This window comes from Gossypium arboreum, chromosome 5 (genome assembly GCF_025698485.1).
Source record: "Gossypium arboreum isolate Shixiya-1 chromosome 5, ASM2569848v2, whole genome shotgun sequence".
Classification (NCBI taxonomy): Eukaryota; Viridiplantae; Streptophyta; class Magnoliopsida; order Malvales; family Malvaceae; genus Gossypium; species Gossypium arboreum.
Genome location: NC_069074.1, coordinates 4,308,421 through 4,322,670, shown reverse-complemented (window position 1 = coordinate 4,322,670; position 14,250 = coordinate 4,308,421). Strand labels below are relative to the sequence as shown.

The 14,250-nt window shown below is 34.7% G+C and overlaps 3 protein-coding genes across 3 annotated transcripts; 1 reads left to right on the top strand and 2 right to left on the bottom strand.

Annotated features, from left to right (window-relative positions):
- Nucleotides 1-181: 181 nt before the first annotated feature.
- Nucleotides 182-7,021, top strand: LOC108474216 (histidine kinase 5-like). Its single transcript, XM_017776148.2, has 13 exons — nucleotides 182-857; nucleotides 1,562-2,396; nucleotides 2,714-2,770; nucleotides 2,944-3,171; nucleotides 3,255-3,348; nucleotides 3,454-3,660; nucleotides 4,021-4,151; nucleotides 4,256-4,305; nucleotides 4,535-4,887; nucleotides 4,981-5,084; nucleotides 5,554-6,369; nucleotides 6,562-6,732; nucleotides 6,810-7,021. The coding sequence occupies exons 2-13, from the start codon at nucleotides 1,677-1,679 to the stop codon at nucleotides 6,930-6,932; spliced, it is 3,054 nt and encodes a 1,017-aa protein (XP_017631637.1). The 5' UTR covers nucleotides 182-857; nucleotides 1,562-1,676; the 3' UTR covers nucleotides 6,933-7,021.
- A 112-nt stretch (nucleotides 7,022-7,133) lies between these two features.
- Nucleotides 7,134-8,929, bottom strand: LOC108474218 (transcription initiation factor TFIID subunit 10-like). Its single transcript, XM_017776150.2, has 6 exons — nucleotides 8,607-8,929; nucleotides 8,451-8,515; nucleotides 7,943-8,005; nucleotides 7,641-7,698; nucleotides 7,515-7,565; nucleotides 7,134-7,362 (listed from the first exon to the last, which is right to left on the bottom strand). The coding sequence occupies exons 1-6, from the start codon at nucleotides 8,697-8,699 to the stop codon at nucleotides 7,282-7,284; spliced, it is 411 nt and encodes a 136-aa protein (XP_017631639.1). The 5' UTR covers nucleotides 8,700-8,929; the 3' UTR covers nucleotides 7,134-7,281.
- A 789-nt stretch (nucleotides 8,930-9,718) lies between these two features.
- On the bottom strand, nucleotides 9,719-13,070 carry LOC108473926 (uncharacterized protein At1g32220, chloroplastic). The gene is made up of 10 exons (XM_017775750.2): nucleotides 12,844-13,070; nucleotides 12,446-12,563; nucleotides 12,244-12,332; nucleotides 11,662-11,717; nucleotides 11,529-11,584; nucleotides 11,229-11,322; nucleotides 10,921-11,000; nucleotides 10,652-10,694; nucleotides 10,357-10,448; nucleotides 9,719-10,100 (listed from the first exon to the last, which is right to left on the bottom strand). The coding sequence occupies exons 1-10, from the start codon at nucleotides 12,888-12,890 to the stop codon at nucleotides 9,921-9,923; spliced, it is 855 nt and encodes a 284-aa protein (XP_017631239.1). The 5' UTR covers nucleotides 12,891-13,070; the 3' UTR covers nucleotides 9,719-9,920.
- Between the last annotated feature and the right edge of the window lie 1,180 nt (nucleotides 13,071-14,250).

Here is a 14,250-nt window from a genome sequence, read left to right as displayed (position 1 = left end):
GACAAGTATAAATTTATTATATTCCAAGTAAACAATTAATATTCTTTAATTATTGTCTAATTTAATTCTTTTTTCTATTACTATAATTCTTTTAGTTTCGTTGATCTTTTAAGTTAAAATAATAAAGTTTATTATAAATGTATATATTTTTAAAATAAAATAGCTTAAACATCGTTATATTGTATCACCTTTGCGCGTGGCATTCACACGCCGTTCCATCACGTTACCTAGGCATAGTAAAAGGCGGGCGGGGGAAAGGAACAGCGAGGCCAAGGCTCCCTGATTTAAAAAATATTCCTCCTCCTTTCTTTTTCCCCTCCCCATGGTGAGAGGCAGACAACTCCCGGAAAAAAATACACTTCATCCACAAAATACACTTCCAATAAATAACACCAAAGGACATGGAAAGGGCCGCTAAGCCATACATAGGAAGTACTAAGTGAACCCAAGAAAAAAAAAAAAAACCGCCAAGAATCAGAGATTTATCTATTGTTTTTGACCTCCGATCGCACATGGCTCCTTCTATCCTACATTTTTGTTTTTGTTTTTCTTTTCAGTCACATGCTCTCCTCTCTCTCTCTCACTCGTTTTTCTCTCTCCTCTCGTAACTTGGCCGCTTCAGCCTTTCTTCTTTCCCTTATTTTTTATTTTTTGCATTAAAAAAGAGTTATTCATTAGCATTTGAAGGCTGTTGATTGAATATCTGAACAGAAAAGCTGTTCCTCAGATCTACAGTGAAAAATCTATTGAGTTTTGGATGTTTCCGTCAGCCTTTTACTTGTTCTTCTTCTCCATCAAGGCTTTGTTCTTTTCAGGATTGGATGTCATTCAATCTCAAGGCTTAGCTTACTAATGTGGTTTGTTTGTATTTGCCTAATCTTAATTGATTGCCTAATTTGCTTTTATTTAAGAAAAAAAAGGAAAAACGCGTAGTATATTGGTTCACTGGGTAAATTTATCATATTTATTGTTGGCGCTGTTTTCGGTTGTTCTGTTTGATGAATCTAACTCTTTTTCCAGCTTCATTTTCTTGAATTCTTATTAAAATTCGACTTTCCTTTTACTTCTGGTTTCGAATGTGATATAATTCAGCTGTTGCTAACGATCAGTGATCAAAACTTTTAGCCAAATTTACCTTCTGCTCCTCAACATGACTTTGAATCTTTTGATTCCTTTCTCCTGAAAAATTAAAAGCTTTTCTTTTCATCTTTTTAATATGTAAAATTCTATCAAATTTTGGAATTTATATGACTTCCGTCGAATAAAGAGATTTCTACTGTTTATTTCGTCTCCAATTGCTGTTTTTCCGCACCAGTCAACATATCTATTATTTTCTCTCTCTGTTTGCCATGGTTTTCTACAATTTTCTGTTCCAAGAACTGCACATCGTTGTCATGTAATTCGCTTTCAAATAAAATTTGATTTGAAATAAAGTAGTAAGGCTGGAGAAATCTTAGAATCAATTGGTTTATTCTGAAGGATAAAAGCTCGGTACTTAATATTTCTTAATTTTAAACTTTGCATGGATACATGACATTCTTAAATTAACATTCTTCTGCAGGATCTGTTCTGATTAAAGATGCTTTATAGAGCCATACCAGAAGCATAGATTGGTGATCGATTGATGACAATTTGTGTTCTCAACAGTTCAAACAGGTTGTAGTTAAGTGATTTCCATGATTTGTGAGATGGAGACCGACCCAACTGAAGACATGAACATCGAAGTCCTTTGTTCAATGTGGCCTGAAGATATTGAGCATGAAGCTGGGAAGCAGTTTAATGTAGAAAAGCCAAGAGGTGACCAAGATATGTTGGAGGAGGTAACAATTGTGGGGGAGCCAACTATAGTTGATTTCCAACATCTTATAGAGCTAACTAATTATACAGACAAGGGCTCGTCTCAGTTAGCATACCTTGTAAAACACTGGGAATATAAGCAAGCGAATGCTGTTCGTCTTCTTAGAGAAGAACTTGACAATCTAAGCAGGCAAAGGCAGGAATCTGAGCTCAAGAAATTAGAGATATTGGAGGAACATCGTTTCGAGGAGGAAAGGTATGGAGGAGATAAACGCTCGATTTCCATACTGGATGGCATTTATGATATTTGGCAAGAAGTTCCTCGGAGGAAAAAAAATGTTGTGGTTCCAAGTAAAAGAGTTGAAATTGATGCTGAGTATGATACTGTCATATACTGGAAACAGCGAGCCGCGCACTTGGAGAAAATGTTGGAAGCAAGCATGCAGAGAGAGCACCTACTTAAGGAAAAGTTGAAGGAAAGCATAAAAAATCTGGAAAAACAGTCCTCACCAGTGGAAGAGTTGTCCCAAATTCTTAAAAGAGCAGATAACTTCTTACATTTTGTACTTCAAACTGCACCGGTTGTGTTCGGCCATCAGGTAATCAAGAGAAATTTAGTGATATAAGAAGCTGCCTCACAATTAAACTTTATTCCATGGACATTCTTAATTCATTGCTTTGAACTTTGAGTAATGTCAATTTAAAAGTTGTTAATTAGGTTATCTTTTCAGCAGATGAGATATCATCAAACTAATCATTTATGCTAAGAATCCTCATATGCTGATTTGAGCTACTACTCGAATCTTTTGCCTATAACTAGATATCCAACGAGTACAACTTCCAAAATTAGCTGAAGTATGAAGAGACATAGTATAATCTTTCAACTAATGAAACTTCCTGTTTGGTCGACTTCCAGGATAAAGAGCTGCGGTACCGCTTTATTTATAACCATTTTCCAAGTTTACAAGAGGAGGTAATTTATTGCACCAGAAGTTCTTATTCAAGGTTTGATAATCTTTTGCTGAAGTATTGGTTGTGAGCACGATTGTTGTCCTAATATAGTTTTTGATTGTAACTTCCTCACCTTCTGCAGTCCCTTTTATTCACAGCGAGTGGCATAAGAACTATAACTTGTTCTCATTTCAGGACATTTTAGGAAAAACAGATGTGGAAATTTTTACTGGATCTGGTGTTAAGGAGTCTCAGGATTTTAAAAAAGAAGTGATGGATAAAGGATTGCCTGCAAAAAGAGAAATCACATTTGAGACAGAACTATTTGGGTCGAAGACATTCTTGATATATGTGGAACCTGTTTTTAGCAAGGCAGGGGAGACTATTGGTATAAATTACATGGGCATGGATATAACAGATCAGGTACATTCTGTTTGTTCATATTGGTTGTTTAAGCTATTAATTGAAAAGGCGAAAAATGCATATTTATGTTTCTGATTGTATAGGTACGGAAAAGGGAAAGGATGATAAAGATACGAGAGGAGATTGCGGTACAAAAGGCAAAGGAAACAGAACTCAACAGAACCATACACATAACAGGTTCATCAACTCAGTGACAACTGAATATTTGTGAATTTCTCTTTTGCTATACTTTTTAAAGCGCTGAATTAACTCTTCTTTGCCTTCTTTTTACACTTTCTCTAGAGGAGACAATGCGTGCAAAACAGATGCTGGCAACCATGTCTCATGAGATAAGATCTCCTCTATCTGGGGTTGTTAGCATGGCAGAGATCTTGGCCACAACGAAACTTGACCGAGAGCAAAGACAATTGTTAAATGTCATGCTATCTTCAGGAGATTTGGTCCTTCAACTTATAAATGACATCCTTGATCTTTCCAAGGTTGAATCAGGTCTGGATTTTACTCCAAAATTGCATGAAAAGCTCAAACCTGTTATTTTTCAATTTTCAACTGTGTATATTAATTTCTTAGATCTCATTATTTTGGTCACCACCACTGTTGAGAATGATAATAATACTACTATTACATAAGAATCAGAACTTGAACAGTGTAGTAGTTATATATAGCAACAAGGTTGAGAGATCTGGCCTTAAAATGTGATCTTTGTAGTGCATGTTTAGAAAGTTCTATTTCTTATTCACAATCACATCATGCTTTTTTGTCTCAAAATTCGATGCTCTCAATCATGGCAGGTTTTTATTCTCATATATTGGGATTTCTAAATGTATCTTCTTTTCGCTGTTTCTTTAGGTGTCATGAAGTTGGAGGCTACAAAATTCCGACCAAGAGAGGTTGTCAAGCATGTTCTCCAGACAGCTGCAGCATCATTGCAAAAGATTCTTACCTTGGAAGGAAATGTGGCAGATGATGTTCCTATTGAGGTGAGAGTCATATGACACATTTCCTTCAAGTTTTTAATTTAAAAATTAAAGTTCCTTTTTTCATCCTCCCCCATTTTGTGGAGCTTTTTATATATTGATTTCAGGTCATAGGAGATGTGCTAAGAATTCGACAAATTCTCACCAACTTAATCAGGTATTGAACTATGAGAAGTCGTGATTTATGTTTCAGGTTTCCTATAGACTATCATGAAAACATCTTTTGTAGCTGATTTTTTAGAGAATTAAATGACATGTGCTTAGTTCTTTTTGTTATTTGGAAAAGAAGGATTCTAACAATTATGCTGAGAAGATCTTTCTGAATTATTACTTCTCATCACTTTAATTTCTCGCATGTTATGTGAACAACCTTTCTTTTTCTTCAGCAATGCCATCAAGTTTACACATGAAGGGAAGGTAGGAGTAAAACTTTATGTAGTACCAGAGCCCCCTTTTGCAAAAGAAGGATCTCAGCACGGGTCTGATGGATCAACTGCTAATCAAACCACAACTAATGTACCAAAAGAAGAGACATGTACATCAACGTCTCAAACTAGCGGTGATCAGAGAGGATTTCATGGTAAGAAACACGAAGGTTCTTGCCAAAAACGTTCTCAAAGTGAACCCGGTACTCCAGTAATGAATGGAAAAATAGATGTAACTGAGGAGCAAGCAGAGTTACCTGAAACAACAGTTTGGATTCGCTGTGATGTATATGATACTGGGATTGGAATACCTGGTACATGAGTTTGCTCATCTTTAATCATTTACATTATCGCAAAAAATCAGAGGTTTTGTTAGAACTTGATACATTCTCCTGTCTCTGTGACAGAAAATGCTTTGCCCACACTTTTTAAGAAGTACATGCAAGTCAGTGCCGATCATGCCCGAAAGTATGGTGGGACAGGACTGGGCCTCGCAATATGTAAACAGCTGGTGAATTCTTCCTTCCATCAACAATAATGTTTTTTCACCACAATTGATACAGTTGCCTTCCCTCTTCTTGCTTCTGCTTAAAGAACCAGTTTAGCAGATCAGATAATTATGATGTAAATCTCAGTAGGTCTAGTTTAACTAACTATCCTAATTTTGCAGTTAAGAAAAGCGTATAATTTGATATTAGAATATAAACAGATTGTTTCAGAGTCTTCACCACCTTCTAGTTCCTTTTTAAGACACTGTTGGTTTGCACATGCCAATATATCTGAAGTATTTACTTACAGCTCATTACTATCAACAATAGTAAATTCCTGATCGGTGAAAGCTGGAAATTTTGTAATTCTATATTTGTCTATGCACATTTTCTTTTACTTGAAATATTTAAGTTGTTGATAGTTGCAGAGATTTGATTGATACTCTTACCGGTACAAAACCTAAGTCCTAACATTCCATGCCTTCTCTGCAGGTTGAGTTAATGGGTGGCCGTCTTACAGTGTCTAGCCGAGTGCATTGTGGTTCTACATTTACGTTTATCCTACCTTACAAGGTTTCTCTATCATGTGATCATTCTGATGACTCTGATGACCCGGATGACCTCTCAGATATGGATGATCATGGTGACTCAGATGATGATGCAACGAATGGCTTTTTCCAATTCCAGCCACTTACTTTGGGTTCTCTATTTTCTTCTAATGGATCTAGCAGAACCCAAAAATTATTAGCACATAATATTGGCCATGTAAATTCACATAAAATTAATGGGTTCTCAGAGAATTATTGTTCATTTCCCACGAGTAATGGTCAAGCAAAGGAGATGGATTTAGTTGAGGATGCTTGTTCTGTGGCTGAAGCTTTAGAGATATCATCTGAGCCTGAATGTTCATTTAGTCACAGCCCAGACCACGATAGTGAAAGTGCAATTTGCAGAGGCAGGCGTCATCACAATGATGTAAACGCAGAGAACAAAGTTTCTACCATAGATGTGTCAACTTGCTCAGAGACAAGCAGAGAGGTGGATGTGAAAGTGAAGATAAGTGAGCCTCAGCTACCAGCTGAGAGGCAGGGGAGATCTGACAGCGGTTCTCAGTCCACATTAAACATCAGCCAAGAAGTATCAAATTCTATCTCAAAGCCTAAGATCCTCCTGGTGGAAGATAATAAAATTAATGTATTGGTGACGCAGTCAATGATGAAGCAGTTAGGCCACACAATAGATGTTGTGAACAATGGTGTCCAAGCTGTCCGTGCCGTTCAGTGCCGTAGTTATGATCTTGTCCTAATGGTACTTCCTTCAGGATCTTTGAATTCCTACCTCTCTTTCCTTCCCTACTGCATATTAGAGTTGCTTTTTATAAGGTTTAAATCTGCTCAAGTTTTACGGTCTGAAAGATATCACGGCTGCATTCTAGTTCTGAAAGCTGCATTATTGACTTTAAGAGCTTATTAGCAACCATTTACGAACTCTATCTTGCAGGATGTTTGCATGCCGGTCATGGATGGCCTTCAAGCTACAAGATTGATTCGCTCCTTTGAGGAAACTGGTAATTGGGATGCAGCAGCAAGGGCTGGGATAGAGAGACCTTCGCCATCTTCTGATTCATTACAACCAGATTGTACACCTCCAAAGCATATGCCCATAATTGCGGTGAGTTCATCACTTTAACTGCCTCGATAGTCTTCATGTTATGCACACTGATAAAAATATGTCATGTATAAATGCAGATGACTGCAAATGCATTGTCGGAGAGTGCTGAAGAGTGTTTTGCAAACGGCATGGACTCGTTTGTTTCAAAGCCTGTAACTTTCCAAAAACTGAAAGAGTGTCTCGAGCAATATTTGCCTTGATGGAGACACCTCTGTGTAAATTATTGCGATATGTACAGAAAAATGGCAGCATGTTAGGAAAGTTTTGTCAATATATCATCTTCATCTAAGCCATTAGCATTTCATTAATATAGATTGTATAGTTGAATGTCACTTATTTTTCGGGAATGAGGTAACAAAAGCTTCTCTTTAGACCACCAATTAACGGGAAAAAAAATGTAATTTTCACATACACATTGACTGGAAATATTATTAGCCACAGCAATGTAAATGTTAATCGAGTCTATTAAGCTGAGCAATCAAGTAATAAAGGGCCATAAAGGAGGTTTCCAGCAGCATCAACAAAGTAATAACATAATTCTAACTCCAACTATTCATCTCTAGTAGCAGGGTCCATTCCTGTTGAAGGGCTATCCGCAAAATACTCCTGCTGCTTCACATTCACTCCATACTGCTCATTCAAAGAACACAAAATCAAATAATTTCTGGATATCAATCGAAAATGATGAGAGAAATTAATACTCTTTAGCTGTTGAAGACGAAAAACAAAAAGGCATGACCAATTTTTTTTAAAACATCTGAACAAGTCACAGGAATGCCTACCTCACGCAATGACTTGGAGAGGTCGTCCATTTTCAAGATTAGGCGTTTATCCTGTTGCAACAACAGGGTCAGACATACCGAGAAAGGAATTCGGAAACTTTAACAACAAGCATCAAAGGATATCACCTTTTGCTGCTTCTCCCTTTTGTCCTTCACAACTGCAGCCTGTCTTGCCTTGCAATGCCTACATTATTAGGATCGAAAATTGTCATAATCAAACTAACTTTGAGACGAGCGAACCCAAACTGATACTACCCAAAAGATTTACTCTTTTCGATAAACATTTCCATTGCACATAAGAAACTTAAAGCTTCTATGTAAGAACTTCCAAATGATGTAACAGTGTAGAAAGTTATGCAACACTATTTTGTCCCTTCATGGAAAAAACACACAGAGGAAGAAAAGTTAAAAAGTATTTGGTGCCATACTGAAGTGCATCGTTTGCAACCTCTGCAACGAACTTTTGAGTAGCAACAGCTACAAGCCTTATTCTGCAAAAGCAAAATATAAAGCTAGAATTAATGGAAATATCATGCCCAACACTCCACTCTTTTTCTTTTAACAATAGAACCGCAAGCAATATAGCAACCGAATAAAGCTTCTTTCTTTTCTTTCGGATTTTACGGACTACATGAAATTAGTGGTTTGCATCTGTCTTATTTTTCGTCACAAAGTACAGTAATTGAAGTTTGTTGGGTGACTCGGAAGGCAACCGATAATTAAATTGAAGGAATAAATTTTCCATTACCCGGAACCCTAGAACCATCCTAACGAACGATAAGAACCCCTATTCGAGGAAAGCAAAATTGAAATTAGGACTCTGCCATGAAGACCAATAAAAGCTGTAAAGATTAACTGAAATTTTTATATATAAAAGAAAATACTTTATTGAAAGTAAAAAAAAAAAAAAAAAAAAAGGGAGAGAGAAAAACCTACAATCGAACATCGGGACATTGAAAACCACTCTTGGCTAAGTAATGTTCCACCAGTTCGTCAGGTATCTGCAATGAATTTTGAAAAAAAAAAAAAAAGGGTTCAGAAACGTAATTATAGGAATTCCCTTCTTTTGAAGAAAAAAAGAAAAAAGAGTACAGTGGGAGTGTAATCCATGAGAGAAGCAAGGAAATCGGAGAGAGCAGAGTCATCATCATGCTTCCCATCGTTGGATTGCCGATTATGATTCATTCTCTATTTCCTTTCCCCTTCCTCTTTTGCTTCTTCCAGTCCTTCACTGCCTTTATCAATATGGAAAACTGCTTCGTGTTTCTTTTTCTCCCGGCAAGAAGATACATTTAATGGAGCCTTTTCATAAGTCTGACTCGTGCTTTCTTAAATTGATTTTTTGTTCTCATTGGGTACTCATACTGGACTCCTACAAGCCCCAAATGCTCCGGCTAATGCTACTATAATTTAAATACCGATGAATGTATCTACTAGTTCTCTTTATTAAATTAATATTTGAATCAAATTATTTTTTATCGTTAAAATAATTAAATTAAATTAAATTTTAATAAAATTAATATTTAATGTTTAAAACATGTCTTCACTGTTAAATGAAATAATATTTTGAAATTTTTTTACAATTATGTGGATGAAACTGTAAATAAAAATAATTTTCATGTCATTTTTAAACAACAAGCATTAACTTTATTTCTATTTTGATTTAATTTTATTCTTTTTAATTATATATTAATTAAATTAATTCATTTAATAATAAAAGACTAATTTAATAATAAAAGTAAGAGAGCAAGGTAAAATGTGTCCAAAAATCCAACACAACCTTCGTTAGTTTCGCATTGGTTCTAATCATTTTAATATTAAAGTAGAACAATCAATCCTTTCTTGACATTAGTGAAAATATCGACATGTATTAATTATACTGATTCGTTTTGCTCAACTGCAATCACACCAATCGATACATTGTACAACGAAGCATAATGTATATAATTATTAATTTCTTTAAACTTTAACTAATCTAATAAATAATATAAATGATGAATATTTTATAATTAATAAATATTACGATCTCATTTATTTAATATTTTTATGAATAAAATATTAATAAATTCCAAAAGATGTTCTGAAACAGAGCAATACGCATATATAGTAAAGAAAAGACCTTTTTATATTTAGTATGGAGATAAAGGGAGATTTTTTGTTGAGTAAAATCATGGGAATGCTTCATTCGAAAGCACAAAACAGCCTTTTTAAACTCCTTCCACTATAATAGAGGCTAATGCCTGAAATTTTTATTGAACCCGAGTGAGTGGACTATTGACCTTGTTTCCTTCACTCCCTTAAACGCAGCAGCAACCATTACAAGAATTTACAATCCTCCACTTAAATACCTTCAATAGCTTTATACTGAAAAAAAGGAAACAACGCAAAACTGAAATTTCAACTCATCTATCTTGACATTTGCTGGCTAAATCGTTGTATTCCATAGACATCTACGATGCCTGGGGGAAAAACTGGATCAGTTGCTGCTCTCACTGCAACCTTGGCAACCGCCGTAACATTAACGGGAGGAGTGAACAAGGGTCCAACTAGTGGTAGCTGGTTTAATGGTTTTGCATGTTGAAGAACCTGCAGTGATACAAGTGATCTTATTAGTTGATAACTTCAGACACAAATTTCCACCAAGCTTATGCACCGACACGGATCGTTGCAGTTAACCTAGGCACACTTCACGCATCAAATGCCCGACTACTCTCACCAACTCCCTACAAACTAGGATGCATCATTGGACCCATTCATTTTGCTGGTTTAGGTCAGGGGACAGATCAAATGAATACTTACTACATTCAGAAGGCAAGTAAAATTTAAAACCACATGGATTTACCATTTCCAGTGGTGAACCAATAATGCCTAGAGGCAACTTCATGCTTCCAACAGTGCGAGTTCCATGAATGAAGCCAGGCCTCAAAATCACTCCTGCAATAGAAAATGCAAAATCTTTAAAGGGTAAAGGACCATAACTACTAGATGATGATAGTTTCATGCTATTACTAGCAAGCTACCAGCCAAACCAAAACTATCAGAGCTTACTATTAGCAAAAGAAGAGGAAATAAAAAGCAATGTGGAAGTTAGGTGCAGAATATTGCACAAATTACAGCAAGTGATTCACAAAACCCACCTCCATACGGAAATTTCGTGAGTAACTCTGTCTCAGCAGCTCTCTGAGCCAAACAGGAAAAGAAAAAGAGAATTTTCCATCAGCAGGCGGTCCACAAGACTTCTTGAGCCATATATTCCATCCGTTATCAAAAGAAAAGTTTTCAATGTACATGCTAATCTACCACTTTTTGAGCAGAATGCTAAGAATAAAATCAGACAATAATGTTATGCAAAACAGACACCTGAGCAAATGGTCATCAGGAACCGAGAGCAAAGAGAAAAGTGTACCTTCCCCTCGTAATATCCTTTAAGTAAATAGTTTGCGAAGCCAAAATCAGCAGCGGAGATATAAACAAATCTTTTCACACCTGAAAGCAAAAAATAAAAAGTCAACCCCAACAGAAACAAGGTAAAAAGTCCAAGAAGAAGTTACTAGTGGCAATCGCCCAGAAATAAAAATGAAAAGCACACAGAAACAAAACACTGACACATTTTGAAGTTTTTGTTAATTTTTTCTCCCTTTCCCTTTTCTTTTTCCCAGAAGGGGTGAAGTTAGTCACAAAAGGAGACACATCACAGATCAATAATCTATATACCTTTATCTGCAGCAGCTCTGATAGCATTGATGTTTGCAGTCCCATTAATCTTATACATATATGAATTAGATCCAAAACCGCCAATGCAAGAGATCTAAAAAATTAAACTTAATTAGCAGGAAAAAAAAGAGAGTGTCGAAGAAGAGAGTAAGATTCAAATTAAATTGCAAGTAACCAGGAAATTGTAATATGAATGCCATAATTAAAATATGGAACCATTGTGTATAGCCGTGCAAGTAAATTTAGCTCAGATTTGATTTTTGGATGTTAGGTCATCTGCAGAATAAAGGGACTACATACAACAGATGTAACTCCATCCAGAGCTTCCTTCCACGAATCAGAAGAAAGAAGGTTCCCTGATTGGAAGTAACATGTTAGCTATGTCACAACATGCAACCAATAACATCTAGCAAAGCAAATAAAGGAAAGAAACCTTTATGCCATGTCACATTCTTAGCCCAAGAGTCATGTAAAGATGATCCGCCAGACCTAATAGAAAGAAGCAACCAAATTAAGGGGTCGAAGAAATACCAGTAATTTGACGAAAATGGAAAGCAGCAGAAAAATATTAGGCATCTTCACATACAAATGATGTAGGGTATCATTACCTAGGCTCTAAATTTTGAACATTGTACTAGAAAGCATTAGCGTAATGAGCAGAGCATATTTGTAACAAGAACAGGAAGCATATCATGGGGGATAGTAAATAAGCAATCTTTCTAATACAGATGCAAATAACAGCAGAAAGCGTCCAGATGAAGATTTCCAGCTAAAGAGTACGAAATTAGATGCCCCTAAAGTTAAAAGGACTGGTCACTTTCCATGATATTTGAAAATTTAATTCTGAAAAACATTGTGCAACAATCATATATTTGAAATTTCTTATGTACTCTCATCATGCAAGATAAAATAGCTGCAAACTCCATTAGTTCATGAGCTTCATTGCTAAACCGAGCCCACATGAGAAATAAACATAATGTTCTATAAAGAAATCCTGGAAATAAAATTAGAATACCTGCTGAGGCTTGCAACAGCCAGACCACGGTTCAAAGCTTCCCTACAGATATGGGAGCCAACAAATCCATTTCCACCCAACACGAGCAGCTAAAATGAACAATATAACAATAAGTCGAAAGTAATGCATGCACAATAATAAATTAAAAGAACCCAACATTAATAAAATGACAATATATAGGTCCAAAAGTTCTAACTAGCACCTTCTCAGAAGGAGGAGGAGGTACATTCACGGTCTCTGCTTCTTCAACTTTAAAAGGCTCATCAATCTTGTTAGACTCTGTTGAAAGAAATCTTCCATTCTTGGGTCCACCCATTGCACTGTTTTATTGCAAAGGAGAAGCCGTGCAAATAAAAAATCTTAATCCATTCGGCAACAATAAAGAACAAAAAATTTCAACTTTTTCATCTCCACAGAACAAAACCTATGCTAACATTATAGTCCAATCAGAGGAATTCAGATTCCGAAAAATGGAAAAGAAAATAAGGAATTGTGTATAGGTTCTTACAGTTCAAGAATGGTCGAATTCGAATATGTAGCTGAAGAATCTAACCGTAACAAATACGAATCAAAGGAGCAAAAGATAGAATATGAACTTACGAGAGTCTAGAGAGTGAGAGTCTGGAATAGATCAACCGTTTAGCCATGGATTGGAGCTTATTTCAAAATACTAGTGGTATTTTCGATCGTTCTCTTTTGTGAATTTGAATTTTTCTGAAACCTTGCTTCACAAATTGGAGGTTGCTTTTTTCAGCATCTATGAGAAAAAGGGCAAAAGTCTCTAATAAAACTCGGGCACGCACGACAGGGGAAGTACACATGGCGTGTAACGGTAACGACAGGTAGGGTAGTATATGTGGCTCATTTTTTGCCTATAATTAAAGAGTATTTCAGGGCTAGGTTTGGGTCTTAGTGGGTGGGTCCAAAAGCTCGCCTACATGAACCAGTTTTGTAGTGATAAATTTGGGTCTAATTATTGGGCTACGTAACGTTAGGGATCCAAAATGGCTTCAATTTATTTAAAATATAGTTTTAATATGATATTTAAAAAATAAATTTGGTTTCTTTTAATATACTTAAATTTTAATTTTATATCTGAAAATAAATGTAGTTTTTAAAATATTTTTTATACAGTTAAATCTTAAGTTCACACAGTTCAATACGCGCTGCAGTATCATACAAGCGAATTTACATATTGATTTCTTATCTCGGGCACAATTACATTCTTTATCGATTAATAAATTTACTTCTTGAGTTCTTTAATATTTATTAGTAAAAAATTAAATATAATAATATCTATCTATTAATTATTTAAAGTTATATGTTAAGTATTAATATATAGAGATTAATATCTTTATGTTACTAGAATTTTATAAATAAAAATTTTAAAAAATGAGAAAATATTTTTCACAAGTAATTAAAACATATATAACGTAATGTAGATAACATTATTAAGTTATTTTTAAATTGAGAATAACTATAAAACTAAATTAGTAAACATAAAAGGTGAAAAGGACTTATAAAAAATACAGAGGATTTAAGTTGCAAATAACTCATCGGTTATCTTTTAGATATAAAATTGTGCCAGTCGTTAATGTTTTAACTATACCAGCAAAGCTTTGTTCCTTTTTCTTTCTAAGGAAAGCCTTATTTTACTATCTATATATCTATACTTATATTTAAATCTAACAAATGAATCAAATATCAAAATAATTAGAAAATTACTAAAATACTCTTTTATAAAATGAATTATTTTTATTATTATTAGGGTCCTTTTATATTTTTATATAGAATTGATAAAATTCAATTATTATGAAAATTAAATTCATAATACAAGTAATTTAAAATAGTTAATTTTACTATTTTAATCGAACATTATTTAATTTTTATACAAATTTCAACACATAATTTTAACAGCTTTTGACAGTTAAATTTAAATTTTGAAATTTTAAAATAAAATATTAAATTTTTAAAATTAAAATATAAAAATTAATTTCTAAATTTAAA

Bases quoted from the DNA above. Each gene is read 5' to 3' on its own strand.
- LOC108473926 (XM_017775750.2), bottom strand. From the start codon at position 12,890: ATGGCTAAACGGTTGATCTATTCCAGACTCTCACTCTCTAGACTCTC. The intron at 12,564-12,843 runs GTAAGTTCATAT...GCAATAAAACAG, and splicing joins CTCTCACTCTCTAGACTCTC to TGCAATGGGTGGACCCAAGA. The intron at 10,449-10,651 runs GTGGGTTTTGTG...TTTCTATTGCAG, and splicing joins CACGAAATTTCCGTATGGAG to GAGTGATTTTGAGGCCTGGC.
- LOC108474218 (XM_017776150.2), bottom strand. From the start codon at position 8,699: ATGAATCATAATCGGCAATCCAACGATGGGAAGCATGATGATGACTCT. The intron at 7,699-7,942 runs GTATGGCACCAA...CTAATAATGTAG, and splicing joins GTTGCAAACGATGCACTTCA to GCATTGCAAGGCAAGACAGG. The intron at 7,363-7,514 runs GTAGGCATTCCT...TTGAATGAGCAG, and splicing joins TCTCCAAGTCATTGCGTGAG to TATGGAGTGAATGTGAAGCA.
- LOC108474216 (XM_017776148.2), top strand. From the start codon at position 1,677: ATGATTTGTGAGATGGAGACCGACCCAACTGAAGACATGAACATCGAA. The intron at 2,771-2,943 runs GTAATTTATTGC...TTCTCATTTCAG, and splicing joins TTCCAAGTTTACAAGAGGAG to GACATTTTAGGAAAAACAGA. The intron at 4,152-4,255 runs GTGAGAGTCATA...TATTGATTTCAG, and splicing joins CAGATGATGTTCCTATTGAG to GTCATAGGAGATGTGCTAAG.